Source organism: Lissotriton vulgaris, chromosome 10 (genome assembly GCF_964263255.1).
Source record: "Lissotriton vulgaris chromosome 10, aLisVul1.2, whole genome shotgun sequence".
NCBI classification, from domain to species: Eukaryota; Metazoa; Chordata; class Amphibia; order Caudata; family Salamandridae; genus Lissotriton; species Lissotriton vulgaris.
In genome coordinates, this window is record NC_141698.1 from 671,260,796 (window position 1) to 671,279,250 (window position 18,455).

The window sequence follows — 18,455 nt, forward strand, 5'->3', positions numbered from 1 at the left end:
TATTTACAATGAATTTGCAGGGCTCATTGTCTTAATCAAACATGGTTTTTTCTAAAGCAATTATTAGGTTATTTATTATATATTACGATTTTTAACCTGCACTGTAAACCATTCGTGTTGATTTTCGTTACCAATGTATCATTGCTGCTTACTGCACAATCTGTTTTTTAGGGCTATTAAGACCCCTGTCACGTGCAGGGTGCTATATGACATACTTAAGGGAGTAAATGCACTTTCACTTTGTCATGTGAACAAGGCTCCGGGCGAGCCGAAACGTTATGGCGACTTGCACGCAGATTTTGAAATAAAGAACAGCACTTAAATCTATGGTCCGTGTCTGTGCTGCTTGGGAGGGCGCTTTGAGTGAGCGAGCCTTGAGGCGGAAACGGAACTTGTGAATATATATTACCTACTGGCGGTCGCCAGTAGGTATATATAGTTAGGATTTTCTCTCTATGGGACTTTTGAAAATTCTATGTCTAATAACTTTGGCGTTTGTGGACGGAATCGGCTGAAATTTTCAGGAAAATGGCACATTTTGTTTCTGAGCAGCCCCTGAAAATTTGGGGGGGTTTCGTCAAGGGGGGGCCGAGAAAAAAGGGGGGTCCCAAAACGCATTTTTAACATTGAGTTTTCCATAGGGCGTTTGGCCTCACTTTTAGCTCGAATGGCTGAATGGATTTGCACGAAACTTGGCAAAATTGTAGGGACTGTTAGCCCGATGTGCCTTTGCTGGGTCTCAATATATGTGCTCCAGTGAATTTTGAGAAATTAATGTTTTAAAAAACAGATATATCTGTGACAGCGTCCCGGGTAGCGCTCCGGTTCGCGAACTTTTCGCGTAACGGAGCTTTGCGAAGCGAAGCTGATTGGCTCTCCGGTGTCTGTCAACATTCTAAACAGTCCGGAGCGGCCGCCATCTTGTCTCTCGGTAGGATCGAGAGACAAGAAGAGGAGAACAACAAAGGGGGAATTTAATGAAAGGGGGCAAGGTAGACTCTTCTTGACCCCCTAGGAATGATGTTGGGGTTATTAAAGGGTCCCGTGGGGCAAATAAAAAAAATTTGATTTTTAGCGGTAGAAGCGCTTTCCGGTTCTCGAACCGGGTAGCGATTCGGGACGCGAAACGGGAATTCCCCATTTTGTGTTTCGTTTTAATTAAATTACAAGATGGAGGAAAAACAATGTGAGAAATGGGTATAAGGGGGTACGGGAGACGTATCCTGACTCCTTATGTTTTCTGAGGGTGGCTGAGGATGCTCATATATGTTGGTACTTGTCTTCCAGCGGCTGCACGTGAGCATTTTTTTTTTTTTTTGCTGCGTCACGTCTGTTAACGTTCGATTCAAAGGAAATCAGGAAGTGTTGACCGCCATTTTGACACTGCGAGTAAATATATTGTTAAAAATAATTGTTATAAATTAATCCGTATTGATAAACATTGTCTGCGCCATCTTGCTTTTTTTCCAATGCCACACTTTTGTTGTGCACGGCAGCCATTTAGATGCCTTGACCAGACCCACTCTCTGCACGCCGCCGATCCTCAGCATGGCTCCCCACCCTCGCAAGCATCTCCCCCACGCACTAGTCACCCCCGCTCTCTGTCTTATGCATGGGCTATAAACCTCCCCCCATCTGCGCTGCTCTTCCCTGATAATCACACCCTGTGCCCGCCCGACACCTCCCTTTCACCCTATTCACTACCGCACCCTCTGACACTCCTCTTCCTTTGTGTCCGATTGTCCAGGCCGGTCCCAGGCTATCACCTAGCCCTGCGGATGTAGTTTATGGCCTCAACTGTAAAGAATCACCCCTCTTCAAAGGAGTTACAGTAGATCAAGGCCCCCACCTCATGAGATCCGTCACACCACACGCGTTCCTACTATCTGATAACGATCCTGTATTGTGATTGGGGAGGGGATTCTCACTGTGAGGGTGTGTGGGACCGAGCCTGAAGCAGAAGATTCCAGGGATGCCTTTTTGTACATCAAAGTCTTCACAATTATGTGTCACATTAAAAATATATAGCACTCCAACAAAGTAGTAGGATTATAACACTTTAATAACTTATAAATATATACAAAGCACCAAAAACAGTAAACACGTTAAAAAAAAAAATTTAAACAAAAGCAACAATGGTCAGTAGCGGTCTGTTGTGCGAATAGTCCGAAGGCAGCACAACGCGCCAAGATCTGGACGGCACCCAGGTGATGTCCTTTACTTGCCGCACTTGTCTTGGCATCCTACAATGCTGTACCGAAAAACGGCGTGGGGCGCCCCGGGGGGGGGGGGGAGGCGGCGTGAACGGGCCTCCCCAGGTGGAGGCTCGTCTGCTGTAGTGGGGCGCCCCTTTAGCATTTCACTTGCCATTCAGCGGTTTTCCGCCGCTTTTGCTGCACTGTGTCTCGTCAGTAGCGGTCTGTTGTGTGAATAGTCCGAAGGCAGCACAACGCGCCGAGATCTGGACGGCACCCAGGTGATGTCCTTTACTTGCCGCACTGGTCTTGGCATCCTACAATACTGCACCGAAAAACGGCGTGGGGCGCCCCGGGGGAGGGGGGGAGGCGGCGTGAACGGGCCTCCCCAGGTGGAGGCTCGTCTGCTGTAGGGGGGCGCCCTTTTACCGTTTCAGTCACCAATCAGCAGTTTTCCGCCTGCTTTTGCTGCACTGTGCCTCATCCGCCATTCAGCTGTTTACCGCCCGCTCTTGCGGCTACAGCGTCTCGTCCACCATCCAGTAGAATTGCGCCCACTCTTGCGGTGCAGCGATAGGTGGCTGCCACAGGACTCTTAAAATGGCGGCCGGCTCTTCGGATTTGGGCCTGGTCCACTAAAATGGCCCTGGGACACATTTGAACTCGGACATTTGCCTGCTAGGGCTTGGGCCCCATTCTCGAAAGCATCCCCTCAGCCTTGAAGATTCTACAAAAGTCATTGGGGCCCCCGACTCCCGCAGGCTTCCGGTGGGGAGCGGCTGCCATGATTGCTTGCGGAATGGCCACGACGGAGCTACGAGATGGTGCTGCTCTCATGCTGATGCCAGCTTCAGTCTGAAACATCCAGAAACACTGTAGACTATCAATTCGATGAGTTCCGGTGGAGCCCCAACGTGACCCGGTAGGGAAGAACTTGCCCTCCCCTTTTTTGAGTGATGGTTCTTGTTGCCTGTCCCCTCTGTTGTCATCTAACGGAACCTTTTTGGATTGCCGAGTGAGAAAAAAAAAGGTGGGGCTTTCATCGTTTGGGAAAAAAAAATGTTTCAATCCAATGAAAAGTGTTATTTTTAGGTCATATGATCAAGCATTTCATCATTAGGAAACCAAAAGTAAAATGAACCAATGAAAAGTTTTATAAACAAGTCACATGACCTGTTATGCGGCTTTGGGCTATAAAAAGCATACAAAATCCGTTGGCCTGTGAGGCGGCGTCAGTAGCGGACCGATGTGCGAATAGGCCGAAGGCAGCACAACGCGTCGAGATCCGGATGGCACCGAGGTGGTGTCCAGCAAGTTGCCGCACTGGTGTGGCTATCCTACAATGCTGCGCCGAAAGACGGCGTGCGGTGCCCGGGGGGGGGGGGGGGGGGGCGCGAACTGGCCTCTCCCCCCTCCCTAGGTGGAGGCACCTCAACCTCATGTGCAGTGCGGCGCCCTTTGCCGTTTCACTCGCCGTTCAGCAGAGTTGCGGCCGCACTTGCTGCTACAGTAGGCCGAAGGCAGCACAACGCGTCGAGATCCGGATGGCACCGAGGTGGTGTTCAGCAAGTTTCACTGGTGTGGCCATCCTACAATGCTGCGCCGAAAGACGGCGTGGGGTGCCCTGGGGGGGGGCGGCGGCTTAAACGGGCCTCTCCCGCCTCCCCAGGTGGAGGCACCTCATCTGCAGTGGGGCGCCTCTTAGCGTTTCACTAGCCTTCCAGCTGAGTTCCGCCCGCTCTTGCGGCACAGTGCCTCACCCCCCATCCAGCTGAGTTCCGCCCGCTCTTGCGGTACAGTGACTCACCCGCCATCTAGCTGAATTGCGGTTACTCTTGTGGTGCAGCGATAGCCGGCTGCAACAGGACTCTCAAAATGGTGGCCAGCTCTTTGGATTTGGGCCTGGTCCACTAAAATGGCCCTGGGACCCCTTGGAACTCGGACGCTTGCCTGCTAGGGCATGGGCCCCATTCACGAAAGCGTCCCCTCTTTTGACTGATTGTTCTTGTTGCCTATTTCTTCTGTTGTCATTTAACGGAACCTTTTTGGACTGCCGAAAGGTGTTCGGTCTGACCGCTGGTTGGTGGAGACATTTTGACTATATCCTGGACCTGCCCGGCCTCGCACAAAATGGCGTCGGTATAAATGGGACTCGTAACTCCTTGTTGTGTACTGGTTGCCCAACCTTGATATCACGAGATACGTATGCAGTTTTGAAGCACATGGCGGGCGGGGATGAGTACTGATTGAACATTTGGACATCCCTATTGATATTAAGTTCTGATGTGTTATTGATTACTGTACTATTGAAAGTTCGAATTAACGTCACCCATGATACTTGCCGGCAAATGTATATCTAGATAATTTTATTGTAACTGACCCTGTCGTATTTTAATTATAAAATGTACGTCCACCGATTCCGCAACTGTTAGACACCTTAGTTCTTGCAACCTAATGGCCCGCTCGTTACGTTCTTCTACAGTGTAAATGTCCCCTCATCATATACGATTCCAGTTTGCTCCGTGGCCGGCCCACGTGGTTATAGGCCCGTATTTATATACTGATATTTTCACAATAAAGGTTTTTCAAACAAAACATGGTAGTAGTACCTTTTTTGGTATAGTTTTAAATAATAGCCACTGTTTTCGAATGAGTAAAAGGCAAGTGAAATAAAGCAGCCCGATTACATGACGGTTAAAAGGTATAATACGCAGGAACGCAGGAACGCAGTAAAGATAAATGGTCAAGGGCTGTTGTGTTTTCCACTCCTGCAACATAAAGTGATCGATAAGAATCCGATATTCATGCCTATCAGCGACTAAGACAGCAGGCCGAGCCTCTTTTGCTCAACGGCTCCCTCATGGGACGAAGAAACGCCCTTTTTCTCGAAAAAGGAATATTTTACTTGCAGGACAGTTGTAAATTTCCCGGGAAAATACATTAGCCTGGAACATTGTTAGTGATAAACTGTAAATGCATCTGGGTCCTTTGCTTTACAAGTCAGAGTGAGAAAAAAAAAGGTGGGGCTTTCATCATTTGGGAAAAAAAAATGTTCGAAAGCAATGAAAAGTGTTATTTTTAGGTCATATTACCAAGCCTTTCATCATTAGAATAACAAAAGTAAAATTAACCAATGAAAAGTTTTATTAACAAGTCACATGACCTGTTATGCTTACGTTACGCGCTGCGTGCCGCGCTCTGGATCGTTTCCGGGAAGCTGCGCCTCGCGCACCGGAGCACTTCCGGGTGCGCTAACGCGGCGCGTCATATGACGCATTACGCGACAACGCAGGTCCAGAATATAGTTGAAATGTCTCCGCCAACCAGCGGTCGGGACACAACCCCTTTCAGTAGACCAAAAAGTTCTGTTAAATGACAAGAGAAGGGACAGGCAACAAGAACTATCAATCAAAGAGGGGAGGGCAAGTTCTTCTCTACCGGGTCACGTTGAGGCTCCACCGGAACTGATCGAATTGGTAGTCTACAGTGTTTCTGGATGTTTCAGACTAAAGCTGGCGTTAGCATGACTGCCTCCCACCAGGTTCTGTTACCCAGAATTCCTTGCAAACCTAAAAAAGTGTAAAAAAACACATTTTCCTCACATTTCTGTGTTGGAAAGTTCTGGAATCTGCATGGATCTACAAATTTCAACCCAACCAGCGTTCCCCAAAGTCTTCCAAGAAAAATGGTACCTCACTTGTGTGGGTCGGCCTAGTGCCCGCGACAGGAAACGGCGCAAAACGCAACGTTGTCACACCTTAATTTCGTAGTGAGAAATGACCTTTTTTTTGCAAAGTGCCTAGCTGTAGTTTTGGAACCCTAGCTCTGCCGGCACTTAGGGAAACGTAGTAAACCTATACATTTTTGAAAACTAGACACCCAGGGGAATCAAGGATGTGGTGATTTGACTGCCTCCCATCAGGTTCTGTTACCCAGAATCCCTTGCAAACCTAAAAAGTGATTAAAAAAACACATTTCCCCACATTTGTGTGGTGGAAAGTGCTGGAATCTGTGTGGATCCACAATTTTCCACCCACTCCAGGTTCCCCAAAGTCTTCTGAGAAAAATGGTACCTCACTTGTGTGGGTCGGCCTAGTGCGTGCGACAGGAAACGGCGCAAAACGCAACGTGTTCACACCTCAATTTTGCAGTGAAAAATTAACCTTTTTTGGCAAAGTGCCTAGCTGTAGTTTTTGAACCCTAGCTCTGCGGGCAGCTAGGGAAACCTAGCAAACCCATACATTTTAAAAATACTAGATAACTAGGCGATTCCAGGATGGGGTGGCTTGACTGCCTCCCACCAGGTTCTGGCACCTAGGGAAACCCAGCAAAACAATACATTTTTGAAAACTAGACACCCATGGAAATCTAGGATTGGGTGACTTGACTGCCTCTCACCAGGTTCTGTTACCCAGAATTCCTTGCAAACCTAAAAAAGTGTAAAATAATTCCACATTTTCCTCACATTTCTGTGTTGGAAAGTTCTGGAATCTGCGTGGATCCACAAATTTCCACCCACCCCGTGTTTCCCGAAGTCTTCAGAGAAAAATGGTACCTAACTTGTAGTGCCCGCGACAGGAAACGGCGCAAAACACAACGTTGTCACACCTCAATTTCGCAGTGAAAAATGACCCTTTTTTTGCAAAGTGCCTAGCTGTAGTTTTGGAACCCTAGCTCTGCCGGCACCTAGGGAAACCTAGCAAACCTATACATTTTTGAAAACTAGACACCCAGGAGAGTCCAGAATGGTGTGACTTGACTGCCTCACACCAGGTTCTGTTACCCAGAATCCCTTGCAAACCTAAAGAATTGTCCAAAAAAAAGATTTTCCCCACATTACTGTAGAGGAAAGTTCTGGAATCTGCGTGGATCAACAATTTTTCACTCAACCCACATTCCCCAAAGTCTTCCGAGAAAAATGGTACCTCACTTGTGTTGGTCAGCCTAATGCGTGCAACAGGAAACGGCGCAAAACGCAACGTGTTCACACCTCAATTTTGCAGTGAAAAATGACCCTTTTTTGGCAAAGTACCTAGCTATAGTTTTTGAACCCTAGCTCTGCGTGCACCTATGGAAACCTAGCAAACCCATACATTTAAAAGAAAACTAGATAACAAGGGGATTCCAAAATGGGGTGGCTTGACTGCCTCCCACCAGGTCCCTGTTACTCAGAATCCCTTGCAAACGTAAAGAATTAAAAAAAAAAACATTTTCCCCGAATTTCTGTAGTGGAAAGTTCTCAAATCTATGTGGATCCACAATTTTCCAAACTCCCCGAGTTCCCCAAAGTCTTACAAGAAAAATTGGTACCTCACTTGTGTGGTACGGCCTAGTGCCTGCGACAGGGAACGGTGCAAAAAGCAACGTGGTCACACCTCAATATCGCAGTGAAAAATGATTTGGCAAAGTGCCTAGCTGTAGTTTTTTAACCCAGTTCTGCCGGTACCTAGGGAAACCTACCAAACCCACACATATCTGAAAAGTAGACTCCTGGGGGCTTCAAGGGAGATATGGCTTGCATGGATCCCCCAACGTTTCCTTAACCAGAATCCCCGGCAAAACCTCAATTTTAGCTGAAAAATTCACTTTTTTCAGATATTTTTGTGTGGGAAAGTGTGGCATCACTGGGGTCACACGAATTTCCTACCACCCAGTGTTCCCCCAGGTCTCCCGATAAAAATTGTGCCTCACTTGTGTGGGAGGCCCAAGTACCCGCGACAGGCAAGAGCCCAAAACGTAGTGAGGCGACATCAAAATTGCCTATCTCACAACCGCCTGGTTTTGCAAGGGGGGGTCACCTGGATTTTTGGCCCCGTGCTTGGCTGCCATCTTGGGAAACCTACCAATCCCACACATTTCTGAAAACTAGACACCCGGGGGCCTCCAAGGAGCTATGGCTTGCGCGGATTTCCCAACGTTTCCTTACCCAGAATCCCTTGCAAACCTCAATTTTAACTGAAAAAAATCACTTTTTCAGACATTATTGTGTGGGAAAGTGTGGCATCTCTGTGCTCACACACATTTCCTACCACCCAGCTACCGCCCCGTCTGCCCTCCAGGGAGGAGAGAAAGGCTGTAATGGTGGCGGGGGTGGGGGCATTGGCATGCCCGTTTTGGGCAGCCCCTACCCCTAATAAATAGCCTATAAAAAATCCCTGGTGTCTAGTGGGCTTTCTACTCCCATGGGGGGGCAGATTGGGGGCTACTGCCCCCATCTACCCCCAGGGGGGACAGAAAGACTAATTATGCCAAAATGAACATGAGTTTTACACTCTATGCCACTCCATTGTACGCTATTCCACTTTATGCCATTCCACTGTACACTTCTCCACTCTATGCCTCTACAGTGTACTCTCTTCCACTCTATATAAGTCCACTCTACAATACTCTACTCCACTCTCTGGCACTCTACTAGTCGCTACTCACTCTGTTCTGTACACTCCACTGTCTAAAGTTGTACTCAACTTTATGCTCAGGCACTTTGGTGTACAACACTCTACTCCACCCTACAACAGTTTGAAACACTGTACAACACATCACTCCAAATTATAGCAGTTTCCTTATCTCTACACTATGCCACTTCAATGTACCCCATCTCACCTTATGCTAATCCACTTTACCCTACTTCAATCTATGCCACTCTACTGTACACCAGTCCCTCTATTCTATTCACTCTATGTTACTCCACTCTATTACACTCCACTGTACAGAATTCCACTATATGCTATTCCACTGTATGCTACTCCACATTATGGCAATCCACTCTTTATCATTACAGTGTTTGCAACCCCACTCTACGCTGCTCCACTGTCTGATACTCACCTTCACTCTATGTAACTCTACTCTATAAAAGTCTACAACACTGAATGGCACTCTACAACATTCTAACCCACTCTATCCCTGTGCACTCCACTTTCTAGCCATATACTCCACTCTATGTCTGTACATTACATTTTACAACACCTTACTCTACTATTCAACACTTTCTATGTGTCACAGCACTGCACTTTACTGAATGATACCCTACTCCAATTTGTAACAGGTTGCTACCTATGCTACGCCACTACACCCGCTCCATGCCATTCTACTCTATAACCCACCAATATACTCTACTGTACTTTACTCCACTCAATGCAACTCTACCTCACTGAATGAGAGTTTACCTCACTTAGTGCTAATATACAACAATTCACTCTATGCAGCTCCACTGTTTAACACACTACAGGACTCCATGCAACTCCACTCCGATACACTGTTCTATACTGTATGCCACTCTCTGTCAATTTACTATTTTCTATATCCCTACACTGTACTATTCTGTATGTCACTGTACAACACTCTACTTCACTCAATGATACAATTTTCAACTCTTTGTATGCCTGTTATACACACCGAGCACAGGGGTTTGAGGCTATACGATATTGCACCTATCCACTAGTATCACAATTGTATCTGCAAATTTTAAGGTGCTAAGGACAGGAGATTCAAAACCCCTAAATCTCCCTAAGACTAAAAAGTCTCAAACAAACATAATTTTTCACAATGTCCAGCACTCTTTAACAATATAAGAACGATCTATTTCTGTACAGTGTAATAGCAAAAAACTTTTCCTTTTGATGCACAATATAGAATCACAATATTTCATTTAGTCAGTCCTGATAAATTATGAGTCTTCAGTGGATGAATGATAAGTTCTTTATTTGATTCAAAAAGCATGGATTCTGTCTTCATAAAAACAATGTTGTATTGTGCATCAAAAGGAAAAGTTTTTTGCTATTACACTGTACAGAAATAGATTGTTCTTATATTGTTAAAGAGTGCTGGACATTGTGAAAAATTAAACTCTTTGTATGCCACTGACCCCACTTTACTCTACTCTGCTCTATGACACAGTACTCCACTCTACTCCACTATACGCCAGTCGACTCTACACCACAATATACCATTGTACTCTATAACACTGTAAGCCAATCCACTATACCACACTCTGTAACACTGTACACTGTAACACTGTACTGTACACCACTACACTCTACAAAGATCAGCTAGACCATGGGTACTCACAAACTTTCTCTCAGGAGCCAAATTTACAGTGTGGTTTGTGGCCGAGGGCCACACTGGTGGGGGTGGGGTCAGTGAAAGAGGAGGCGGGCTAGAGCCAAAAAAAAACGTGTGACCATGAGGTTGAACACAGGCCCCTGCAGCGGACGTCTTTGTCCACTGACCCACCAGATCCAGCATACACACATAACTCTCTCTTTTTCTCTTCTCTCTCTCTCTCTCTCTCTCTCTCTCTCTCTCTCTCTCTCTCTCTCTCTCTCTCTCTCTCTCTCTTCCTCTCCCTCCCTATCTTTCACTCCCTCCCCCTCCCTCCCTCTCTCTGTCTCCCTCCCTCCCTCTCTGTCTGTCTCCCTCCCTCTTTGTCTCCCTCCCTCTCTTACTCTCTGTCTCCCTCCCTCGCTCTGTTTCCCTCCCTCTCCCTCCCTTTCTCTCCCTCTCCCTCCCACTTTCTCTCCCTCTCTCCATCTCCATCCCTCCCTCCCTCTGTCTCCCTCCCTCTCTCTGTCTCCCTCCGTCTCCCTCCCTCTGTCTCCCTCCCTCCCTCCCCGTCTCCATCCCTCCCCGTCTCCCTCCCTCCCCGTCTCCCTCCATACATCCCTCCCTGTCTCCCTCCCTCCCTCCCCGTCTCACTCCCTCCCCGTCTCCCTCCCTCCCTCTGTCTCCCTCCCTCCCTCTGTCTCCCTCCCTCTCTGTCTCCCTCCCTCTCTGTTTCTTTCCCTCTCTGTTTCCCTCCCTCTCTGTCTCCCTCCTTTTTTGTCTCCCTCCCTCTCTCTGTCTCCCTCCCTCTCTCTCTTTCTCTTCCTCCCTCCCTTGGTCTCCCTCCCTTCCTCTGTCGACCTCCCTCCCTCTGTCGACCTCCCTCTCCCTTTGTCTCCCTCCTTCATACCCTCTGTCTCCCTCCTTCACACCCTCGGTCTCCCTCCTTCTCACCCTCTGTCTCCCTCCTTCTCACCCTCTGTCTCCCTCCATCCCTCTGTGCTCATCCCTGTCTCCATCCCTCCCTCTGCCTCCCTCTGTCTCCCTCCCCTCTCTCTGTCTTTCTCTCTCTGTCTCCCTCCCTCCTCCTGTCTCCCTCCCTCCCTCTCTGCCTCCCTCCCTCCCTCCTGCTCTCTGTCCCTCCCTCCTGCTCTCTGTCTCCCTCCCTCCCTCTCGCTGTCTCCCTCCATCTCTCGCTGTCTCCCTCCCTCTCTCATTCTGTCTCCCTCCATCTCTTTCTGTCTCCCTCCCTACTTCTGCCTCCCTCTCCCTTTCTTTCCCTTCCCTGACTCTCCCTCTCTTTCCCTTCACTGACTCTCCCTCTCTCCCTCCCTTCCTCGCCCTCCCCTGACTCTCCCTCTCTCTCACTCCCCTGACTCTCTCCCTCCCTTGACTCTCTCCCGCCCTCTCTCACCCTCCTTTGCCCTCCCCTGACTCTTTCCATCTTTCGCCCTTCCTTCACTCTCCATCCCTCCCTCGCCCTGCCCTGGCTCTCCCTCTCTCTCCCTCCCTCGCCCTGGTTCTCCATCCCTCGCCTTGGCTCTCCGTCACTCTTCCTCTCGCCTCGCTTTCCCTCCCTCTCTCTCCCTCCATCGCCCTCCCCCTGACTATCCCTCTCTCTCCCTCCCCTGACTTTCCCTCCCTCGCCTTCCCCTTTTCACAATGAAAAAAGTAGGTTGTGAAGGACAGCCCTGCCATCAGCCAGGGGCAAGCGGGCTTATGTATGTGACCACCAGAAACCTGCGTGCCAGTTCAAAGCCCTGAAGGAAATATATGTGTCACATCCAGGCGTGCAACACCCATTGAGTTTCAAATCGCCCCCACCCCCTTGTCAGCCCGGGATGAAAAAGCTTGCCTGGCGTGCGTACAGCCGCGTCGGAGCATTTCACAAGTCTTTAAAGACCATTGCCTTTTTAATGAGGCTTTGTTCTGTTTCACCTCTTCTGAGGCCCCTGCAGCTCCACTCTATGGCCGGAATCTCTCGGCCCCCAGAGAGCAGAGCCTCTCCGAGTCCAGGCTGCTGCACCGGTGGTGTTTACTGACACTCGAGAATTTTTTTTTTTAAACTGGTACATGTCTGTAAGGTCCGCGGGCCGCCAAGGAAGGCTTGCCGGGCTGCGGGCGGCCCGCGGGCAGTACTATGAGTACCCCTGAGGTAGACTGTATGTCACTCTACTCTGCGGTTGTCCACATCACTTTCCAATACTGTGCGAGACGCCACTACACTCAACTATACAACACGCTACTCCAATTTATGACACTTTACTAGACTGTATGCTATGCCACACCACTCAACTATAGTCTACGACACGGCACGCCACTCCACTCCACTCCACTCCACTCTATGAGACTTAACTCCACTCTACACCACCCCACTCCAGGGTACTCCACTCCACTATACTCCACTCTACTACACTTTATCATACTCTTCGCCACAATACAGCATTCCACTCTATGCTACACCACTGTCTGATACTCTTTTTCACTGTATGCAACACCACTGTACCACACTGTACTCCACTCTATGCCCCTCCACTCCACTCTATGCCCATCAACTCTATGCCACTGTACTACACTGTGTGACACTCACCAGCATGCCACATAACGTATCGCTACGATAAGCCACTCCGCCATATGACATGGCAACTTCACTTTACTCCCCTCTACTCTACTCTATGAGAGTCTATGACACACTACTGTACTGTTTGACACACCAGTTCACTATACAACTCGCTGCTCCAGTCTACGATACTTGACTCCAATAAATGAGACATCATGCAACTACACTATGTAATTAACACTTTACAACACTGTCCGATATGCCACTCTACTCTGCTCCTCTCTATTCCAATCTAAAATACTCGACTCTATGACCATAGACTTTACAACACTCTCCTCCACTGTATTGTATGACACTCCATATAACAACTTTCCACTTGCAACACTGGACTTTGCTATTTGAAACACATTTTTATATTAAACAAAAAATAAAAACATTAAAATTCAAATAGAAATTCTACGGTTACCCAATGGCATGAGCGGCTCTGGTGGGCGTTGGCTCTGGAACACATGGCTGACATCGTAGACGATGCCAGAAAGGGATTCAAATACATATGGTCCCCACTGGTGAGTTACTTATCGGAGGGGCTCCCGTTGATGGCATGTGACCCACGGCTCAGAGCCCTTAATTTGTTTCACATTTAATGCACCTGCCCACAGATGCTATCTTGCAGCTAAGAGGAGGCCTTGGCTGGGGCCCCAACACCCATCCTACACTACCACTCACTATTAATTGCACCATGACATCTCGTTTTTGTTGTTTTTTTAGGTTCCTTTCCATGTTCCTCTCCCTAGAGGACGGATTGATGACAGGTTGTGGCATACTAAATGCAACATACTATGATTGTACTTATAAATATATTTTTTCATGCCACGGAACTTGTGAACAAGCTGTGATTTCCATGTGCTTTCTGTAACTCTTGGCCTAACTTGACAATTGTTGCATGTGTACTGCCTTTCTGTTTCAATCTTAAAACTCAATAAACAGATTTTGAAAAACAAATTCTAAGGTTAAAGCTCTCTTATAGTTAGGAAAACCTTTTCCCCTATACAAACCAAACAAACTTTATAGTTATAACTTTCATTTACAATGTATCCACCGCCATCAAATTATTATAAGTAGCGCACCTTGTAACATACTCTTTTCATCTTGCAAACCAGACAACACTAACTTCGGCTGCAAGTACAGCCGATCCCCGTAACCTTGTTTACAGCTCCAGGGGAGCAAAGACTGCAACCACCTGCCAGCAAACAGCCTCCACTGCCCACAACCATCCTACATACCTCGGTCCATCCGCCCCAGTCCCACTACAGACCCTTGCTCCAATACAATTGGGAGTGTTAATCCACACATAATTATGAATTGTATGCAGAACTTTATCGAGAAAAACCAGATCAGTTTGATCATCCGCTTCAAAAGAAGTCCTAGTTGATCTACAATTGAAGTTACACAATGATAATAGAAGTGGCACCACTGGCCTGGGGTTGTTACCCTGAATGTCAAATTGCTACATTTCTGAGGACTGAATAGAAATAAAAATTCAAAAAGCAGTTTCGCAGGAAGCCAGGTAGAAAATAAAATCAATGGTGAGTCACTCCAGTACATTTACAGATGACTACATGTAACCTCAAAGGCCAATCCCTCTCAGGTCTCCATGGAGAAAGAGGGCAGCAAATTACTCTCTAAATGGCTTCAGATTGAAAGGAAATTGGTGGGCGTACATTTAAATGATGAGGGTCACTGCACTGGCAGATGTTGTTATTTTTCCAGAAATGTTTATAGTTGACTCCAGGTCAATGTATCACACAACAGAATGATTTTCGCAAGAATATATGTTGCTATTAATATAGAGCAAATGTAGCTGAGCACATCTGATTTCTCTACATTTGGAGGGGTGTTGGGAGTGAGCAAATAAAAAATTGAGCATGTTGAAGGGGGAGGATAGCATTTGCATAACAAATATGAACGTTACAATATTCAAAATATTTACAAGTTAATAATAGCAATTATTTTTATTTTAACACACTGGACCTCAACACACTGCTTTACAGACAGATATCCTGAAGAAACTTTACTCTTATCACACTTGCCTTGCTAATACCATGAAATACGCAGAAAAAGTGACTTGTATTACTGGAAAATGTAATAAATGTTACTTCTTGAGCTTACCTGTAGACACAAAGAATGATACTTCCTGTTGTGAGGGCAATCAACGAAACGCTGTGACCCAATGTATAAATTGTTTTCAAAATTCCGAAAAGGAATGCCTAGTAAAAGGAAAGATAATTGTTAGCTATCGCTCAGTGGTTTTAATTGTAACTATTAGAATCAGTCATATTGATTTTTAAAATTGTCAGGTGGATCCAACAAATTTACATTCGATTTCAAAAATGAATTTCCAATTGCACTATCTATGGGTGTCTCCTTCTAAAGAATTCTTTTGCATTTCAGTCATCACATATGTTTGTGAAGTTGCTGTGTATTTCTTCAAATGTAGGATATTTTTCCCCATAGATATCCAAGGCACCATATACTATCATTACCTTTTACATCTTGGGCCTCATTACAATTGATCACTTAGGGCCAGTTGTAGGTCACCAAATACCGGTCGGTAACGGTTGATTTTGGCCTACTGACCGGTATGGATATGTAGGGGGCCTTAAATTTACCGATTCAGTATATTTACAGAATCGGTAAATTTACCGATTCTGTAAATTACCGAATCGGTAAATTTACCGAATCTCAAATTTGTGATGTAGGTGGCACTGAAAACAGTGCCACCGGCCCTTAAGAATTTGTTATTTACCATGACATACTATGTCATGGTAAATAACGAATTCCTGAGTACATGCACATGTGTGCATGTACACCTGTGCCATGTGGCACACATACATGCCCTGAGGGCATGTATGTGTGCCACATGGCACACAAGCCAGAATCAGGGGTGCAACAGGGTTTCAAAGTGACACCCTGTCCCCCTTGCAAATTCGGTAATTTTACCGTGTCGGTATTTACCGATTCGGTAATTGACATTGATTCCTATGGGCCTCAAGGCCCATAGGATCAATGGCAATTACAGAATCGGTAAATACCGATTCATTAATTACCGAATCATACCGATTCGGAAATTAATTAGGTAAAAATACCTACATCCCGATTGCCAGTTCTTAAATACCGAATCGGTATGATTCGGTATTTAAGAATCAGTAATCTGGGATTACCTACATCGGGCCCTACATTTCCTTGGGATTGGTAACAAAATTTAACAGTGAAAATATAAGATGGGAGCGACCCCACACCCAAGAGAAGGGGTACCACTGGTAAGTAAAAAAAGAGATTTCTCCTGGGACTGTTTAGTTACCCTCTAATCATTATTATTGATGGGTAATACTCCTGCCAATGATCTCTCACTCTTTCATATCCTTCTAACATTCATCACATGCTCAGTTCCTCAAAGGTAGATTATTAAAATCAATTTAATGACAGAACTAATTTGGAAAAACACAGTATATCTTTAATAGAAATTTAAATAAGTGTATTACTTTGGTCAGACACTGCTTTTACCTGCCCAGACTGCAATAGACTGCCTTGCCAATCCTAGTTTAACAGATTGCTCCTCATCTCGAGAAACAAAAACATGAGTGCCTTATGGGTTTAAATACACTTTAACTTTTAATCGTTACATTGTTTTTTAGTCACAAATTTTCAGTCTTCTATTTCAATACAATAGTATATAGAGCAACACTGATGCCACCTCGAGGCCACTGCAGGAAACTGTTTTATGGCAACAGATCATGGAGGCACATGAGTGTGCAAGGTTGTAACACATGACTCCAATGTGGTCCTCCAAATTGCATGCAAGAGTGCTGACAAAAAATAGTATTTTTCAGTTCTTCTGTATATTTGGCCCACACACTGCTGGTACACATATGCATAAATATTTGTATTAATGTTTATAAATATAAATCCATCTGGGGATGTATCATACATAGGGCGCATTTTCCGTGTTGGTGCTGGCATGGCCCCATGCAAATGAGGGAATCCCTTTGCCACTGCACCCGCGCCGTATTACAGACGTAGGCGCAGAGGTAAACAAGCTGTCAGAAGGTGCACTAACAGTGTGCCACCTAAGTGGTGGGGCACTGTGCGTCCTCTGATGGCAGCCTTCTGGAGGGGGGTAGCGGGTGCCATGGACCCCCCCCAGACATCCCCTAGCAGGTGGTTGCAGCCTCCACTTTAAAGGAGCAACTCCGTTATTCACATGAATGAGCTGCCATGAGGGCAGCACAAGCTCATGGTTGCCCTGGGGGCAGCGCATTTATCCTAATTCAGCAATTTTTCCTTGTTTGTACCAGGCACAACTTTAAAAATGAGACAACGCCCTCTCATGATAGCGATAGGGCTTCATGTGCGCAAGCGAAATCTATATTACACAAGGGGACGCACAAGTGTCTGCAGCCCCTTCTGTAGTACCAGTGTGCCTAAGGGGCACACAAAGGGGGTGCAAGCACCTGGTTGTGCCCCCTGCAGCACTTCTGTAATACGGCACCCATTGTTTCATTCCTCTTTAACACTTATTCACCTCCAATTTTAGGGGCCCATTAGGATGGCGGGCGGATCGCCCCGCCAGGCTGGCGGTTACCACTGCCGACCTGGCGGGGGTGACCCACCCGCCATCCTTGCTGCAAAGACCCCCGCCATATTAACATGGCTGGGGGGTCCGCGGCGGACGGAAAGACCGTCCGCCACTTTTCCGCCCCCAGGGACTCCGGGGGGGAGTCAGGGGTGCACATGGGGGGCAAGGGACAACGTGGCTGGCACCGTGCGGTGCCTGTCACATTGTGCTTTGAAATACACAAGATGTATTCTTAGCATTGTGGCGGGCGGTGCTTTCAGCACCGCCCGCCACAATGCTAAGAAGAACGAAAGCTACTTACCTGTAAACTGTGGTTTTCCAGTATTGGTGTTTTTCATAGATTCACATACTTGAATAATTCCCCGTCGTCAAAGTGGGAGTCCCACGGTACATAAAATAGTAGTAATATACATATATATACATATATATATATATATATAAAACATCATAAATATACATATAATTATAATATATAAATAGTCATAAAGAAACATTTTAAAGTACCATAGAACAACATAGGCCCATAGAGGCCCAAAGGGAGAATTCACTTTAGTAACATATCCATGTCATTATAATAGTCCACATTCCAGCCAATCAGGCTGCACCCTCTAGAACCTTCTCCTCAGAAGCTCAAGCCCTCAGAATATCGAAGCACCAAAGTGACCAAGAGTGCATGAGGAGAAGAGAGCCTCTGAGGGGAGAAGGGTGGGTCGCATGTGAATCCATGAAAGACACCAATACTGGAGAACCACAGTTTACAGGTAAGTAACTTTTGTTCTTCTCCAGTATTAGAGTGTCTTCCATAGATTCACATGCTTGAATAAGAATAGAAAGCAGTACGCCAACACATGAGAGTCATAAAAGGCAATAAGAACAAATGCAAGCAAAGAAATGCACATATGAACATTGCAGATATATAGCTATGAAAAAACCTTTTATGCCAGGAGGCGGGAAGCAACAGAGGCTCACCTTCATCTGAAGAGATTTCGTAGCACCGCTTGACCCACAGCAGAGTCTGCAGCGTCAG

The 18,455-nt window shown here is 46.6% G+C and overlaps 1 protein-coding gene across 1 annotated transcript in view; it reads right to left on the reverse strand.

Annotated features, from left to right (window-relative positions):
• Nucleotides 1-18,455, reverse strand: part of VIPR2 (vasoactive intestinal peptide receptor 2) — a 1,121,328-nt gene that overhangs the window by 301,827 nt on the left and 801,046 nt on the right. The window contains exon 5 of the mRNA XM_086941506.1: nucleotides 14,962-15,059. Within this exon, the coding sequence (XP_086797632.1) occupies nucleotides 14,962-15,059 (98 nt within the window). The remainder of the gene's footprint in view (nucleotides 1-14,961; nucleotides 15,060-18,455) is intronic.